The 18,736-nt window shown below is 35.9% G+C and overlaps 1 protein-coding gene and 1 pseudogene across 1 annotated transcript; one reads left to right on the plus strand and one right to left on the minus strand.

Annotated features, from left to right (window-relative positions):
* Positions 1-1,748: 1,748 nt before the first annotated feature.
* LOC138331487 (uncharacterized) lies at positions 1,749-5,811 on the minus strand. The gene is made up of 6 exons (XM_069279155.1): positions 5,626-5,811; positions 5,037-5,133; positions 4,540-4,675; positions 3,777-4,069; positions 2,484-2,936; positions 1,749-2,001 (listed from the first exon to the last, which is right to left on the minus strand). The coding sequence occupies exons 1-4, from the start codon at positions 5,706-5,708 to the stop codon at positions 3,777-3,779; spliced, it is 609 nt and encodes a 202-aa protein (XP_069135256.1). The 5' UTR covers positions 5,709-5,811; the 3' UTR covers positions 1,749-2,001; positions 2,484-2,936.
* Positions 5,812-11,292: 5,481 nt separating this feature from the next.
* Positions 11,293-18,724, plus strand: LOC138330535 (uncharacterized; annotated as a pseudogene).
* The last annotated feature ends 12 nt before the right edge of the window (positions 18,725-18,736 follow it).

Raw genomic sequence — 18,736 nt, forward strand, 5'->3', positions numbered from 1 at the left:
CGATCCGCACCAGATGATCAGGCATGGTTTAATCAAGGCTAATAATGTATTGATTGATAACAAAAAAATGTTTTTATGTCGTACCAAATTAAGTACGAAATCGGTAGGAGATTCAGTTTTCGTATAAAGGGAGGCAACTTCTGCTTGCAATGTAGGGTTGGGACATATTGGTGTCTTGTAAGCCAATTTATGGCTGCGCATTTCTACATGTACAACTGGAAGTTTTTGTTGTTTTTTTATTTGTATAAGTTGTGTAAAAACCTGTGACTCTTTAATAAAAATGAAATACATTATTATTATTTTATTAATACTTTCCGATTTTATTAAATTTTGATAAAAAAAAATGGGTTTTTTTATAACACAAAGAACTGCGTTTCTAGTATTGTTGAAAAAAGTTGTGAGCTATCTATATAATTAAGTGACTTTATAACAAAAGTTATATATGTCGAGTCTTAGGAGTCGTTGATGGACGAAAGTGAGTGTAGGGAAAGACAACTCGAGGCCAGAGATTGCAATCAAAAGGCTCAAAAGACCGGTATAATGAATTACTTTGTTTGGTCATCAGACGTAAACAGGGTATTGTTTTCATTTTCTAGAAGCACACGTAAACAGGGTATTGTTTTCATTTTCTAGAAGCACATCTACAGTGGAGCCTCGATAATCCGGACACCAATATTGCCTGGAAACATTTCACTCCGCATGAAAATGTCTCGGATCAGATTTGATTATTATAAAACTATGTCAACAAAATCCGTAAGTCCGGAAAATTCGCAATCCGGACGGTTTGGACAGGAGACGCAAATGTCCGGATTATAGAGGGTCCACTGTACCTATAAATGTTTGTTATATACCAGAAATATTCTCCGTTTGAAATAGCACACATTGAAAATATATACAACACATTCACATCGAAGTGATATGAATACTTTGTAATCTGAAGGAGAAGCAAGTTCGGAATCTGATTACATTGGAAAAGAGAATCTGACATCATTCCATTAGGGGTCACGTTCAGGTGACCCTTGGAAAAATTCATTGCTGCTGCCAGAATCTTGTCTGGGGACGAAACATTAAAAAAGCTGTCATAATTATTTACAAGTACATGTACTTAGTCATCTCGCCGAAAGAACAGAACAAAGCTTATACTATATTATACTGAGACGAAATGACGTTTTCAATTGTTGTAGCAAGGTGTAGAAAATACATTTGATCAGCGGTATAGGTGGTGTAATAGTTATCATAACGTGATCCCTGTGGGAATTTTGTCATACGATATATAGTTCCAAGTAGAGTATGTTTTTTTTATCGTTTTTTAATTGTCTCAGAGCACTCTGGTGGGTCTATGATTATATAATCTGTATCTAATTCTCAGATCTTTGTGGTCATAAGGATCAGGTTGCAATATATAATTTCTAAAAAAGAAAGTACCGGAAATTGTATAGCAACAGGGATTATTCATTTGAGTCACATGTCCATCGGAGAAAATATATTCATTTCTTACTTATCTATATATTGTACCTGTTTTTGATCACAATTTGACTACTTGGTTTGTCTCAAGACACGAGACAAAGTCAATACAATAGGTAAGGATGGCAAGATTGATCCTGTGAGTGTATCGAAAATATTCAGCCTCATAACCGTATATTTTTGTATCATATCAAACTCCCTATTTTAACGTAAAATTTAAAGACACCTTAAATTTATCAACTCAACTCAGCAGTAAATTTGCAATATATTTTTTAATGATGGTCGAGATGTACAGGAAAATAAATATAAATAAAATAACAAAGCAATCGCTGATAAAAAAAAAAAAAAAAAAAAAAAAATCCTCGGCAGGGAAAACCGAGCGCGGGGGCTTGGTGTGGGAGGAAACCGGAGTGCCCGGAGAAAACCCACGTGGTCGGGCAGGTGAGCCCCAAACCTTATCACATCCGATCGGGGGGATTCCCGATCGCCTTGGTGAATGGCACAATGCCACCCGACCACCCATTGGCGTGGCCCAATCTGGAAAAGAGAAGAAGAAAACATTACAAGATCATCATCATCATCATCATCATCATCATCAACTTCATCATAACATCATCATCGTCGTCGCTCCAAAGAATTGGTGATTGGGGGATAGATACTGTGAATGTTTTTGGTTATATATTTTTTACCAACAAACAAAGCATGGTTCATCATCATCATCATCATCATCATAATCATAATGATCATCAATATCGTCATCATCAGCATCATCATCTTCAAATCATCATCACCATCAGATCATCATCGTTATCATCATCATCACCATCATCAAATCATCATCATCATTGAATCATCATCACCATCAGATCATCATTTTTCATCATTATCATAATTATCAACGATATCATCGTGATATCATATCATCGTTGTCATCATCATATCATCATCATCATCATCATCATCATCATTATCATCGTCGTCATCACAATCTTTCATAGCCTTCAGCTATAATAACATACCTAGCCATGGCTAGACGGACACACGACCTTCGACCTCTCTGTGGTGATGTTCTCCGTGATGAGAGGTCGGGTTTCCCACCTGGATTGAGGCTGCTCCTCCATGGTGAACAGGAACATACAGGACTGTAAAAAGACATAAAATGTACATCAAATGATGTCTTTTAAACATTCCGCCCCAATAGACACGCATTCCCTACCGATTTAAATTAACATTAATATAGCGGTTGCGAAAAAAAAATGAAATTAATTTATCGATAAGGTACATCTCCGATTATGACCATCAATTATAGAAATGAAGTGAAGTAGAATTGGCCAATAAATTCAAACAGGACAAAAAATATCGGGAAATGAAAATTGGGAAATCCTTTGAACGCCCAATCGAATCTGGTATCCCTATCCATCAACTTGTACTCCACCGTCGACCACCATCGCAGCCCTCCCGCGGCAATACATCTGTAAAGCGAAAAATAGTCAACATGTGAAAGGAAGATTGTACAGGAGATGGTTACGGACAACGCCTTATTTGAAGGATTTTTTTTTAGTTTCACAGACACTGATGTAAATCATTTACATTGTTTTACCTGCGTATATAACACAAGAAAATGTGACGAAATTATTTTTGTATTTATTGAAAACAACGCAACGTACATTACTCATGAAATCAGCAATAAAAACATATACAACAATTACTGAGATAAAGAGCGAAATAATGAAACAAGAGGACCGGGGACTTTAACGATTTATATCTGACAACCTAGGTAACAGTTATATAGGAAATTAGTCAGATATGGTGTCATGACGGCCATCTTGGATTTGGGAACAACCCAAAAAAGAACAACACTTGGTCAGAACCTAATCAAAATCATTTCAGGCAAGTTTCAGTCAAGTAGAAATAGAAAAGAAGATCAAAATGTGTTTTCAAGATGGCGGCTGTAGCGGATGTTTTGGATTTCGTATCGAACCAAACAATTAGAACACTTGGTCGGGTCACGTTAGGATTATTTCAAGCAACTGTCAGCCAAAAAGCACTGATAGAACTTAGGAAGAAGTTCAAAATATTTTTAGTTTTTAAGTTCATAAACAAAGTTATATTTTATTTGTGAAAAAAATGAAAATGGACATTATCGTCATCTCAAGCGCAACAATATCATCACTGCCATTATAATCATTTTACAACAAAAACACCATTGTCATCATCAACGTCATCTTCATCATCACCATCACCATCATCATCCTCATCATCTTCATAATCTTAAGCATCAACATCATAATCGTCACCATCCATACACTTACCTAGCGAGGGACAGGGTACCAGTAATCGATTTGGCGTCTGATGCATTTCGGGAAGAGCACCATCTGCTCTTCCTCAAAACTATCACAAGATTTCCTCTCCCAATATAGATCATCCTGTGGGAGTTCCTTCGTTAGGTCCGTGGACAGCTGCAGTCCACAGTTGAACAGCAGCATCGCCTTGGACCTCTCTGCGAAGTTCGCCTTGCTCTTTTTCCCAGGTCCGGACGGCTTCCACAACGCTCTCCTTTCCACCAGGCACGGCGCAGTTCCACAATGGCGGCAAGGAGACGGGCCTACATAAACAATAAATATATCGTATACTTTCCATAAACGCTTTCAATTTACAGTATTTTCCACAATAAGTCGTACCTATGTACAAGTACCAAAGGCCTTTTTTACGATTTTTTTTTTCAGTTTTCGTACATGTATAAGTCGCACTGGTAAATAAGTCGCACCTAAAATTTAGACCCATGTACCCACGTAACCCTTCATGAATCGATCGATCTCTAATGAAGCATGATAACAAACACATATGCGACGGAAATGGTTTAGAGTTGCCATGTTTCGGATGGGCTATCCGTCATCAGACCCCTGCGCTGGAAATCCACTATAGATTCTTCCACCGAACCTTTACCGACCAGCACATCAGTACGTTGGACCTCTCCGCAACCCATTTATTTACATTATTGTTAATTGAAGAGAATGATATGCATTGTGGAATCGAGCCCAATCATCCCATGAAGCGTACTATAAATTGACTTACGTGCTCTCCATTCCTGGACTCTGGATACCATGCCACTCCATTTCCTTTTGACACTCTTTCCAATCGAACACACCGAAACCAAAAGCAGTGACATCAGGACACACACGAGGTACCAGAACATCTCTGTCCCAACCCGCTAGAAGGAAGGGTACACACGATTACGTCATTTTGGGAAAGCTGGTATGTTACAAAACTCGAATAATTTGATAATCAGTACAGGGAGATATGGTGTACTTAAATGGCGCTTCTAGAAAAGAAGTAATACGCATGCATTCAAGTACACTGTAAAGGTTTTTTAATAGTTTTTGTTGAGTTTTCTTTCTGTAAGATATGCAATATAAAGAACGGCTAGAAATTGGTTAATATCGTGTAACAGGGTCCAAATAGTTTGTCACAAGCAGGAATTGAAACCGCTCGCTTGCCGCTCTTACGACTGAACTAAACCGTTTCTTAGCGCAAAACTAGACGGCATATGAAAAGCATTGCAATATACTTACTGATAGGATATCGGCAGACGCAGGACAAACACTCGCAGGCTCACTACCAGTGAGATAATTAAACATGTTCACGGCAAATCCTGGGTCGGGCTCCACACTGTAACAAACATATACATCTAAAGTTAAATATGCTCCACCACCGACAGAGTATAATTGGTGTTTAATCGTGTGTATATATGTCTAATTAACACCTAAAACAATCATATCAAATAATTTATTTTGCTATGCAATCAGCACTTCATTCCATATACAATATAGTGCCACGGATTTTTTCGGGATACAATTAATTACATGTATTTTTTACTATTTTCATCTTAAGTAAGATTAGTAGCTCAAACATTTCAATTGAGGTTATTGATGTAAAGTACGTAACTAAAGAATAATCCTAAACCGTTTGCTCCTGTTTTGGATAAAGAAATAATACCATTTGTCAGAGGTTGAGTATTTTTAAATACATGAACATGAACTTTGAAAATTCATTGCCTCAAACTTATATTGTTGCTCATTTTTAAAGAAACGTGCCGTTTGGGGGGTCATGAAACTGGCCCAAGGCTTTCAACGACACAGGAGGAAACTGATCCTTACTTACCACATAAGGTCCCAATAGAGAGCAGGGCCTTGTTGCATGGCGCCCATCGTTGCCACAAACAGCAGGAAACTCCTATCCATCATGACAATCCAAGAATGCACGTGAAAATGTAAATACAAAGGAAGAGATTGACCAACTTCGACTTCACTGATTGCCAAGCAGCTTAGCAACAAAGATGTGACGTCACAATAGGTTTTGCAGTGTTATCGATCATGACGTCATACCATTGTCGACTTAGTCAGTCACTGACAGGGACATTGCTGCGATTGGGAAAGGTGCATCGACAATAGTATTGATCTGTAATCTTTGTGAGCGATAGGTTCTCCAAACTCCAATCTCTAAATTCGGTGGCTGGTGGGAAAGGACATTGAAATAAAGAAAAATATATTGCGTGCTAACGCAATAGTATTGTGTGTGAACGCAAAAGTATTGCGTGCGAACGCAATAGCTTTGCTTGTGAACGCTATACTTTATTGCGTGCGAAAGCAATACTATTGCGCGTAAACCTGACAATTACTAAATGTCAATTACTCAGTGATATATTATTGCGTACACATGCAATATTATTACGTTCGCAATATTTTCGCTTTATTTCTTATGTCCTTTCTCAGCCGACGTAAGTTTTAACTCTATGGTCATTAAATAAATAGTCAGAAATTTACGATAAAAACAACAAGTATTAGCTTTACAATATGATACTGACTTAGTTATTTTATCGTGTGTAGCTGTATGTTTTTGGCTATGGCCTTACTCCGGACCCATGGGAACTAACAAGGCATTCAAAATGTAGGTGACTCTCTTATGTGGCTGATATCGGCCAGGTCACACTGTTGCATTGGTGACCCCGCCAACCGATGAGCGACAGTGCGACAATATTACGCGACAGTGTGGCAACAAACGGGGAAACGAATATTCACAGAAAGCCTGAATGCCAGTAGACACCAATTGCAAATTAAATGACTTGATAAGTAAAAAGTAGAAATATTTGAAAACTGGTTGAGCATTTATTTAAACTGTAACTGCAATTTATATTCTCAGAGCCATGTAAAAGAAATTGGTAAAATCAGATGTATTGATATTGAATTTATAATATTGTATGGCATAGCGAATACTGATTATCAAGATTTTTATCCGAAGACAAGTACTACATGTACATCAATGCATGTCAGTGGCGTCGCTAGCAGGAAATGCATGTGCAAATTGTAGAATTTTGGTATTTGTGTGGGGGGTCAGGGGGGTTCCCGTCGGCAATCCCATTGTAAAAGCGCGCGAAATGGTTTCAGCCCTCACCCCGAAATCTTCCAAATCAAAAATTATATATTTCGGGGATCTATTAAGTTCCGTCCTGTAACATTACACTCCGGTTATTGAAAATCATTAATCTATACATTTTCTGGTAATATTTGCAAGAAAAACAATGGCCATAGAACGCCACTCTGAAGAACTCAACGTGGGGCAACGAAGTTCCCAAAAAGAAAACTGACTCGGTATTTCTAAAAATGGAAACATCGAGTAGATATGCTATATATCGAACCTCACATGATCATTTATTCGCCAATACCAAAATCAGGGCATATTTAATATTTTTATCCCAATGAAATTATATATATTTTTGGGTAATTTCAAACCTGATAAAGAATGCACGAAAAGTCGTATTTGAGAGTTTCATATAGGCCTATTGCATTTTGTATTGTGAGACACGAATGAGACTACAGTCCAATTGGGACCACTTTTATATTTTATCTTTTATATTTTATATTTTATAGCTTCATTCTCAGTCATAAATTGTTAATTTACTTAATGGTGTAATACTTATATAGCATATTGATAGCATAAAGTTACAATCCTCTCCCCTTCCCCACCCCTCTCTCTCTCTCCTCTCTCCCTCCCCCCTCTCTTTCTCTCTTTCTCTCTCTCTGGACAAATTGCGTATACTTGTATATTTTGTACCATATTGTGGAAAGGGTGTGTATATAAGTTGTAACAACTTGTACCCAATCCGTTTGTTAATTAATGCAATAAAATATGTTTAAACTAAACTAAATTAAACTAAAGCCTAAATTGTAAAAAAAATTGTTCCTCTGGGGTATTATATTTTTATGTCTACCAGTAGGAGGTTCAGTTTTCGTATAAAGGGAGACAACTTCTGTTTGCAATCTAGGTTTGGTACATATTGGTGTTTTGTAAGCCAATTAAATTTTGTATATGTGTGAAAAAAATGTGTGTTGATAAAATAAAATATATTATTATTACTATTTTATTGCAACTTTCCGATTTTATTAAATTTTGAAAAAAAAATGTTTTTTTTTTATATAACACAAAGAACTGCGTTTCTAAGTGACTCGTATTTCTATTGTTGAAAAAAGTTGTGATCTATCTATTTAATTTAGTGACTTTATAACAAAAGTTGTTTCGAGTCTTAGACGTTTGGCCGTTGATAGGCGAAAGTAAGGTAGCAGAAAACAGTAGATTTGGACAATCTATGAAAATAAGGCGCATGCCTTTAGAAATATAGATATAGTCATTTAACTGTAAAAAATACCTGTACAAAAGTATATATATAATTAATCAGCACAACTTTTGCAATTACAATTTGATATTTTGATACAGATTTGGCCATATTCTGCGCTTATTCATGCATGTGAATACCATGGTAACAACAAAAAAACTACCTGAAAAATTGCAAAATATCATGATTTTTTTAGCCCAAAATTGCAGAAAATTGTACTCAATTTTTTTCTTAAGACCTACCTTAAATTGAGCACTTCTATCACAATGGCAAAATAAGCTAATTTATTTCATAGGTCGATCGTGTGGATTTTTTCAATATTTTTGCCTAAACCCGCGCTATGGATTTTCCTTCAAGTAAAGCTAGCATTTCCGGTCAAGACGCACTTCCGGAGGAGCCCAGAATTGTAATCTCTAACCCATTTTTGTTATGTTTTTTTTTGAAAAAATTGAAGCTTAAATCAAAACCCTCCATATTGGATGTACCAATTTCAGAATATATTTTGATTTTTAATTTTTTATGCATGGCTCAAAACAGGGACTCCCCACTTAATAAAAATATAGACCGGGGCCAGGCTGTGTTCTTCTCTTGTTTGCTACCTAAGTGTAGGAAAAGACAACTCAAGGCCAGAAGAGGTTCTAACGGTATAATGAATGACTTTGTTTTGTCATCAGACGTAAGCAGGGTCTAGTTTCCATTTGTAAATTATATGTCAAACTATTTTTTGTGCCGTTGGGCAATCTAATATTTCCAGAAGCACAGCTACGGTGGAGCCTAGATAATCCGGACACCAATATTGCCTGGAAACATTTCACTCCGCATGGAAATGTCTGGGATCAGATTTGATTATTTTAAAACTATGTAAACAAAATTCGTAAGTCCGGAAAATTCGCAATCCGGACGGTTTGGACAGGAGACGCAAATGTTCCGGATTATACGGGGTCCACTGTACCTATAAATGTTTGTTATATACCAGGAAATATTCTCCGTTTGAAATTAGCACACATTGAAAAATATATACAAAACATTCACATCGAAGTGATATGAATAGTTTGTAAATCTGAAGCAGAAACAAGTTCGGACATCTGATTACATTGGAAAAGAGAATCTGACAAACATTCCAATTAGGGGTCACGTTCAGGTGGACCCTTGGAAAAATTCATTGCTGCTGCCAGAATCTTGTCTGGGGGGACGAAACATTAAAAAAGCTGTACTGCGTCGAATTTTCAAGTACGTAGTCATCTTCGCCCAAAGAACACAACAAAGCCTATACTTATATTATACCGAGACGAAATGGCGTTTTCAATTGTTGTAGCAAGTTGTAGAAAAATACATTTTGATCTGAGGTTATAGGTGGTGTAATAGTTATCAGAACGTGATCCCTGTAGGAAATTTTGTCATACGATATATAGTACCATGTAGCAGTTCGTATCTTTTTATGTCGTTTTTTTAATTGTCTGATAGAGCACTCTGGTGGGTCTATGATTATATAATCTGTATCTAATTCTCAGATCTTGTGATCATAAGGACCACGGTTTGCAATATATAATTTCTAAAAAAGAAAGTACGGAAATTGTATTCGCTTCAGAGCAACAGATGATTACATTGTTTGGGATTATGTCAGGCATTAGGAGACTGCAAATAATGTTTTATTGTCTTTCAATTTTCAGTTGAAGCAGTGGAAGCTACATCAGATGTTTTATCCGATGGCTGGAAAACAGAAAACTCCACAAGTTCATTCTCCTTTTTTCCAAAGTAAATTGCAATAATCCATTAGTTATATACCTAAACCGATTTGCTATTTCTTCAATTTTACAACCAATCTTATTAAAATTAGATTTATAATTAACGCTCCCACTACTAATGTGCCATCCAATACAAGATCTAACAACTCCCTGATCCAGTGTCCGACCTCAGCATGACCCTCTATGGTTAGCCAATCACGGTCGCGGTGTCGACAATGAAATCTTTGGTGTGAATGAATCTTGGAAGTATAAAAAACAGCTGCTCTGTACATCTCTAAGATGTTACCGATTCTTGCCAGGGTGTCATGTTGAGGTGACCCTGAACGGGGAGTTGTTAGATCTCGTATTGGAGCGTATCGTAGAGCATCGTAGTGGAGTGGAGTTACACATCTAATTTTAATTAAATTTTTTCACGACCAAGGTAAATTCACAAAAGTTTTTCTCAGCAAATAAATTTAACCACAATCATATTTTCAACCTGCAAAAGTTCATCTCGAAAGTAAAATGAAACAAAAATTGTGGTTAAGTAGCCACAAAAGAAAGTTTAATGTAGCATTACTGGTGCTATCAAGTCATGATTTCATAGATATAATGTAACATTAATTATGTAAATATTACTTTTTACAAAGAGAGAGTTCTTGGCATTGAAAGAGATTGATATCTTTCATTACATTTTAAACATTTGGCTTACCTTATAGAAAAGAAATTGTGGACAATAATTCTAATGTGTATGGTTTTTTGTTGATAGGACACCATGTGGCTGGATAGACCTATTAGATCTCCACTCTGCCTTTTTCTGGTTAGTTCTAATATTCCAACAATCAGGAAGTCTTTAGAGTTTTCTCTTACAAACACCAAAAGATACCTTTAGGTATGTTTTGATATTTAAAATGAAGCTTAGAAAAGATTCTCAAATAACTTAACAAATAACGTTAATTTCTTGTAGATAAAAAAAAAACCTATTAAGTGTATGACCTGTAAAGGATGCGGTATTAAAATGGTTAGAACAATGTTATAATGTTATATAGTTATCAAGTATTGAATAATGTATGTCAAGTAACATCTAATTGATGTATGCTCCTGTTTTTATTGATAAAACATAATTGTGTCTTCAAGATAATTCACTAATTTTTTTATTTGAGAAAAATTAGGAAGCTCCAACAAAAAGCATTAAGCAGTATTCCCTGGTAACAGTACACACTAATCAATCCAACATTGGACTATTTTCATAGTGAAACTGGAGGAACTATCAGGAGAAAAAACCCAACCATGAACCAGGTCACAAAGACCTACATGAAGGACCAAACTACTTGTACTTATCCTTGTTTGTTGCACACAAAATTTAAATCTTCAGTTTTACTATGACATAGTCCTGGGTTAAACATAACAACAGTGACAGTAATGCCCGGGAGGATGAACAGAAAGAAGTCTGATATTAAGAGAAAATCTAAAATCTTACAGTACTACAAGTACTTTGATATACTTATTGTAGAGGGCTATGATGACCACATCAGTATTGATGACGAGAACTACTGCCTTGCTGAGGTTTACGAGTTACGAGAGACTGGAACAGACACAGACGAGGACGACATCCACATCGTCTCCAGACCTATGGTAGAGCACCAGAAGTACCAGGCAGAGCCGTCACTTTAGCCAAAGATAAATCAAGCAACTTTCCATGTCGATGTCACAAAGTGTCCCCTGGGGTCCCTGGCGTCGGGTTTCTATTTCATGTTTCTCCGGCACTCTCCATCATAGCCCATCGTCATCGTCTCCAGTACACCAAAAGACTTCGTAAAAATCGTCCCGAGTCAGATTGTTCGTTGAGTATGGACTCCAGGGACGGAGGTTTGTTACGCTACGTCAGACAAAAGATTCTCAGCGCGTAGACAGTTATTCATGGTCAAGGTCACCCCGGGGAGACAAACTTTGTTCGAGACAGAATTCACCTGGTGAGGGATTCTTTCTCCAGTTGATGATTTGATGAAAATAAATAATTTATATGTATTTTCATTCTATCAATTAGTAGTTCCATTGACAATGTGTTTCTAAATTGATGAACTGAATGATTGGATTTGTCATTGTCATTTTACTTAATTAGTTTGAAAGACTAAAATTGATATTAGTCTCAAAGAGATCATTTTGGAGACATTTTGATAGGATTTTAGGGACTAGTAATGGTCTATGATTGGAGGATACTTAGTTTGATCTGTAGCAGAGGTAGCGATTTGTAGCGATTTAAAATTTACACTTGATGTCTGTGTGCTCTGTTATTATGTTTAATGGTAAACGGTTATTTTACTAAATAATATTAAAATAGGTTTTCATTCCTCTCTATATCTAGGTTTTTATTGTTAAAATACATAATGTCGTACATGGATCCAGAGCAGATTATTTCTCTGTTTGTTTTGATCAAGTTTGCAGATAAAACCTGTGGTTTTAATTACTATAAATTAACTCATTCAATTCCCTAAAAAATTCATGTTATGGAAACTGTTCCAGCCTTTGAATCAAGTTTAGTTCATATGTGGTCCCTTTACGGGTATTGACTGGGTTAAATGTCATACACATTATGCTGAAGTACAAAGCCATCCAGATTAGACAAGGGTCTGGTTTACAATATTGTAAATATTTAATTAATTTCAGCTCTTAGGGTTCATTCAACAAGTTGGTGCAAGCAGGGGGAGGCACTTATATGAATAATGTCCTCGTGTCCGGTTAAAGGTGAGTGATGATGAGTGAATGTAATGTTTGAAGATAACTTGCCTATGCTTATATTTATTATTTTTTACCTCCTTTTGTGTGTTAGGTATTCATTATGACATGTCATTTTTTGTTGTGAGTACCAAACTCACTGAAATGTTTTGATGTTTTTCACTAAAACAAAGACATCACAATCACTACAGACATTCAAACAATGGACATCACAATCACTTTCTATTGTAAGAGCAGTATAACTCTGTATTCAGTGTAATGACAAAAGTATAATACATGATATAATTGTGTGTGGGTGTGAACTCGAATTAAGCTCGGTCTACAGAATTTTAATCTATTCCTTGGGCCGATTCTTAACAATGTGATGAGGGTAATTTGACTAAACTCGATAGTCTCTTGCATAGTTACTATTGAGTTAGTTCTTTTTTCACAACACCCTAGGTGGGGTGAGACAGAAGAATCTCTAATCACCATATGAGTAGTTTGTTTCTTGTGTTCTCTTATAACATCATAGGTTTTGTTTTTCCGCTAAGTATTTGACAGTTATAAGTGTATATCTTATACGGGTGGGTCTGAGTTTTCTTTCTCACTTGTGTCTTGTTAATGGGGAATGTATATCCGTTTCGTTTTTTACTTCGGATGCCCAGACATTTGTATCGGAATAGCGCACTCATTATGCTGTGTGTAGCTTGGTTCCGTTAGGAGAGATAGAATTTCTTGGGTGCCTTTAAAGATGCTCCCACTGGGGTGGCAGTGGAAACAAAGCACAAAAAGCATAAATGACATTCATCATTTGAACAATAATTGGTGTTCAATCGTATGTATATATATGTCTAATTAACACAAAAAACTATTAATAAAATAATTTATTTTGCCTTTGGTGCATGGACTGCTCAATCAGTATTTCATTCCATATAGGGTTATAGTGGATAGGAATTTCTTTTGGGGATGCAATTAATTATTTTCTTTATATTTTTAACTTAAAGTAAAATTAGAAGAAACTTTTCAAATGGTGGGTAATGGGTGTAAAGTAAGTAACTTTTGTAACTGAAGAAAAATACTAAATCGTTTTGCTCATGTTTTTGATAGTGAAAAAATACCATTTGTCAGGGGTGGAGCATCTTTAAATTCTTTTGCCAATCTAAATTTAACAAAAAGATGATTTCATTGCCGTGTTTGGTTTTGCTTGGATATCCTCTTGTAATAGAACTGTGTGATGTCTTGCCCTTCACAGAAGTTACAGACCGAAGTCGGTGTCTAAAGGCTCACTGTACACCTGTTTGATGGGAAAGCAACACAGGATAGTTGGTTTGTTGTGTCCATATTCGCAAGACCAATGGTCAGTTTGGGATGACCTTCCAGGTGGACAACAAAGGTCACTTGATTGTGGGGTCAGCGGATGAAAGTGAAAGTAGAGTGAAAGTTGGAGATAGGTGAGAAATTACTGCTGTGTATAGATATTCATCCTTTTATCTTCATTATTCATGATCTTTAATAGAATATCTTCTGTAACATGGACCAGCTCAAAGTCCAGAAAACCTACTGTCTGGTCAGAAGTGTCTGGAAATAAAAATTGTTTTATTTCAGATTTTAGAGGAAGTACAATGATGTTGTATCTGGTTTATTTTGTAAATTTTTCCTTTTTTTTAGCAGCGATTGAACTTTTTTCAAATTTGTAGATCAGGGAAAATATGAAACTATTTTTCATATTTTACCACAAGTGTAGATTTTCGTAATCTTATCATGTCTTACAATAAATAATTGGCTATAAGTATTACGATATAAAACTACACCTATATTTATATTTGTATTTCTTTTAATTTGAAGTATTACATGTATTTTTAATAGTCGAAGACAAAACTTTCATCATGTGTTTCAAAGTAAACCTACCTCAAATTCCTCAGATAGTTTGAAGCATTACCACCAATTTCAATTGACGGAAGTTTGGACTGTATGTCTTGAAATGAAAAATTAGTGAAATGTTCTTCCATAAATATATCTTAAAATATCACACAGATCAATCTCTTTCTATACTACAGAATACTGGAGATAAATGGTCATCTGCTGTTGCCACTGACAACAGGCGATGTCCAGCGATTGGTGGAAGCATCAGTAAACAAATCAGTGTGAAGAGGTGGAGTTAGTTGTCTGGGCTGTGACCTACAATAAGGTAAATAGTGTGAGATTTAACTTTACCTAAAATTACTAAAAGTTACTTTACTAAAAGAAAAGGAGTAGATATGATAGGACCAGTATTTGGCCTTAATTTTTCAGGGCGAAAAATATTAACTACTGATCCACAATTAATTTCACATCATCAATTAATTCCTTACATTGCCATTCATCAAAACATAACTTTTTTATAACCCTGTACACGATGTGCTCACACCTATGACGTCATCCATAATTGATGCATTTCCTCTTCTCGCCAAATTTTGCTAAAAATCATCATCTGTACGGTTTCGATTTGAAATGGATATGGGCCGCCAAACCCTTGGAGCAACGTTTATATTTTGCATTGAAATGCCTAAATCCACGGTTTACACAATGTGTGAAAAACTCTGTCTGCTCCACAAAAGCGGCATCATTCATTTTTAGAGAAATAACCACTCAAAAAGTAGGATTTTTTTCATAAGGCTTTTTGTGAAAAAATGGCGGGAAACTGCATGTTGATATAGGTGAATCATAATTGCACATGTGCATGTGGGTATATTATTCGGGATTTAATGTGTTAGCAAATGTATTCAACACTCAGTTATATGGCAAAATATGTTGTCTTCTTTACTGGAGAATTAAATTTTGGGGCCACATTCGAGTCTTAAAGGGCCACTACCTTTTCCGAACCGGACTCTTTTAAAAATTTTAAAATAGGAAATGTAAAACGAGATCAAATAATTTTGTAGAGTTCCCAGAAGTTATAAAACTATACCGTTTACTAGCCAAACTTTATCTTTCCGCCTTCCGAAACTGGTTTTTAATTAGAATAAAATGAAATTGTTATAATTTTCATTTTTAATGCGGGTCGTTTTATGTTTCCCGCCGGTCGTCCTAAATGCCGCGCGGTAGTTGGCCTATCACTGCCACATCGATATATATGTTTTCTTTTGTTTTTTATTGTTTTAAGAAAACCTTTAATTTTTGCTCCGGAAAGGTAGTGGACCTTTAATAGTACCTTCTCCTTTTTTTAGCATTGATACCTACCTTAATATTGACCTCTAACCTATCTGAGCCTTGACCTATGACTTACCTTTGTTAAAGTTGGATTTAATGATATACTGTATTTCACAAAGTCTTCAAAAAACAATCCCCTAGCAAGCTTCTTATGTAATTATACTCCTGGAACAAAGTTACTGTAATTTAACTTTTCCCCCCTGGAAACATTTAAGACTCTACTAGACCAGTCCATTGTGAAGTTTCAGGGGTGAATGATTTTATTGAGAGTGCATTGGCAACATGATACTGAAAACAAAAGTACATAAACACTGCAGATCATGTTGGCGGCTTGTTGATTGAAGTTGTTCTATTTTAGGAGACTAGCATTACGGAACAGTGAAGAGCTCGCAGACAAACGTTGGTGGAACTTACGGAAGGTGTTGACGGACATGCAGGGACAGGATATGGACCCTGATCAGATTATACGGGGCGTCCCACAGAAGGATATAACCGACCTCAAGGACAGGTGTTCATTACAGGTAATGTAGCTATATAACAGTGACTTAATTTGGGAGGTCAGGATTGATTAATATGGTCCAGTCTGCTTGAAATAATCAATTTGCCAATGAATGTCTTAAAGGATCTTGCAACATCACACTATGGGTATGTTCATGTACCTGTAACATGTCATTGTCCAGATTAATTGTCTGGAGTCAGATAGAGAATCCTCGAAAGTTAGTTTCAGGGGGCAAACTCGGGCCAAAAATGATTTATAGAAACAACCTTTTATAAATTTCAATGTTGTGTTTGTGTTTGTGATGTTTCATTGTCATTTATAACATTCTCATGAGAACAATCTTTAGACAAAAACTTTTGATTGCCAGACAACGTGCGAAAATGTTAAATGCACACAATGAAGAAGGATAATTGGTTTTACCAGTAAAAAGTCATTTCTAGTTGATGTTTTTTTTTTTTTTTTTTTTTTTTTTTTTTTTTTTTTTTTTTTTTTTTTTTTTTTTTTTTTTTTTTATAACGATATCTTTTTTATAGATTTTGTGATTGCTACCTATTATGTTTTTGGAGAGAGGTATGACTTCAGCTTGGTACTACTGTCAGTATTCTGTAAGGGATCTAGTCCATAGGGACCAGCAGAGTGTAATAAGAGGGCTCATCACGCGGGAGCTCAACAGCCAGGTCAGTGTGTGTTTAGGGTAGGTTACCGACGTGCAGAAAGATGAACGACTTGCACTTCATATATGGCTGCTTAATGCAGCCCTCCTTATCACGAGCTCCCAGGAAATAGGTGGGTTTTATTAACTTCATACAATGTAAATTAACAAGATATAAAGAATTTACAAACAATGTGTACAATCACAATGGTTCAGCAGTAATAACATCCCTTATTAGGCTGAACCTGTGGAATTGTCAGGTTTTGGGAGTTGTGTTCTCCTATGGGATGTGCCTAGGACATTTCTATTTACACTATTTGATAGGACGTATTTTTTACCACTCAGGTCGTTAGACTTCACTTAATTCACCTTAAATACCTGTATGACAGTGAGATGTTTTGTTTTTCAAAGTATGGGAGGAAAAGAATCAAACATGGGTCCGTGAAGTGGACAGGGACATCTCAACCCGAGTGAAAGATTTTGGCCGTCAACCCTCGGGTTGACCTGTCAAAATCTTTCACTCGGGTTGAGATATCCCCCCCCCCTCCCCCCACTTCACAGACCCATGTAAGGTTCTATCACTCTTACCCTAATCTTAAAACTTCTATTTTACCAATCATCTTTGTCCAGGTGTGTCCATACAAGGAGAATCCCAGTATTACCACATGACCATGGATAGTTTGAAAGTCGAAGGTGCCTCTAAGGTCAGTACAAGTGTGTTAATTCATTAAAGATACAAAGTAAGCAAAATAATGCTTAACATGTACTGTAAAAAATGGAGTTTGCCACTGTATGATCAGATAAGACAACAATTAACTTATATTTCATGCAGGATTTCTTTCGTTAATTCAAGGTGAGGGATATTTTGCATTGCTGGTATTAAACTGTGATAACTAGTGAAGATTCTGTAGTGTACAATATTGTTGATCCAAAAAATTATTTACTGCTATCTTGGTGGGTATATTATTGTATGTTCTGCTTTGGTTTTCCAGGAAAAATTGATGACCTCATTGAAGGAAAATCGTAAAGGAAGCTAGTCGTCAGAAAGTATACTTAGACCGTCTCATATCTGTGGTGATAGAGGAGTCGCCATGGATACTAGAACAAGTGGATGCAGACTTTGATGAAATGGTGCCCGACACGTCAGGAGAATACTGTTAATATCAGTATCCATGGAGATTATATATAGTCGTCATGGTAACTGAAACGGTTGTTGCAGATTTTAATGAATTTGGCCCAAAACATTGGAATAATATAAGTATCCATAATGACCAATTAGTTACCATGGATACTGAAACTGGCTGTTGCAGACTTTGATGACATGAGGCCTCATAGTGACCATAGTTGCCATAGTAACTAAACATGACTAAGACAGACTTAAATGATGTTATTGACACAGGGGGCTGTTACAATATGGGGGTGTTTTATTTACCATCTACATGTATTATCATGATGGTGATTAGACATTCCCGTATTGTGTGTGACAGTCCCATGTGGTTACTTTGCTGAATTTTCTGGTGCTATAATGTAAAAAATCATAAAATATAATATATTTGTATACATGCACTTTTTATTATCAGACCAAATAGTACTGGTGATGGTTAACGTCCTAATTTTAGTTTCTGTGTATTTATTAATGTGTCAAACTGTATACGTTTGTAAAAGAGAAGATAGAAAGATGTTTTTTGTTTAGTATTAAAAATGTTTTATTTTCTGGTTTACAAGAAAATGAGAACATTTTTATGGTTCTTTTTCAGTACTGCCACAATTTTGCCACATTTTTGTGAATCATATATGTAAAATTAATTATTATATTTACA

Source organism: Argopecten irradians, chromosome 9 (genome assembly GCF_041381155.1).
Source record: "Argopecten irradians isolate NY chromosome 9, Ai_NY, whole genome shotgun sequence".
NCBI lineage: Eukaryota > Metazoa > Mollusca > Bivalvia > Pectinida > Pectinidae > Argopecten > Argopecten irradians.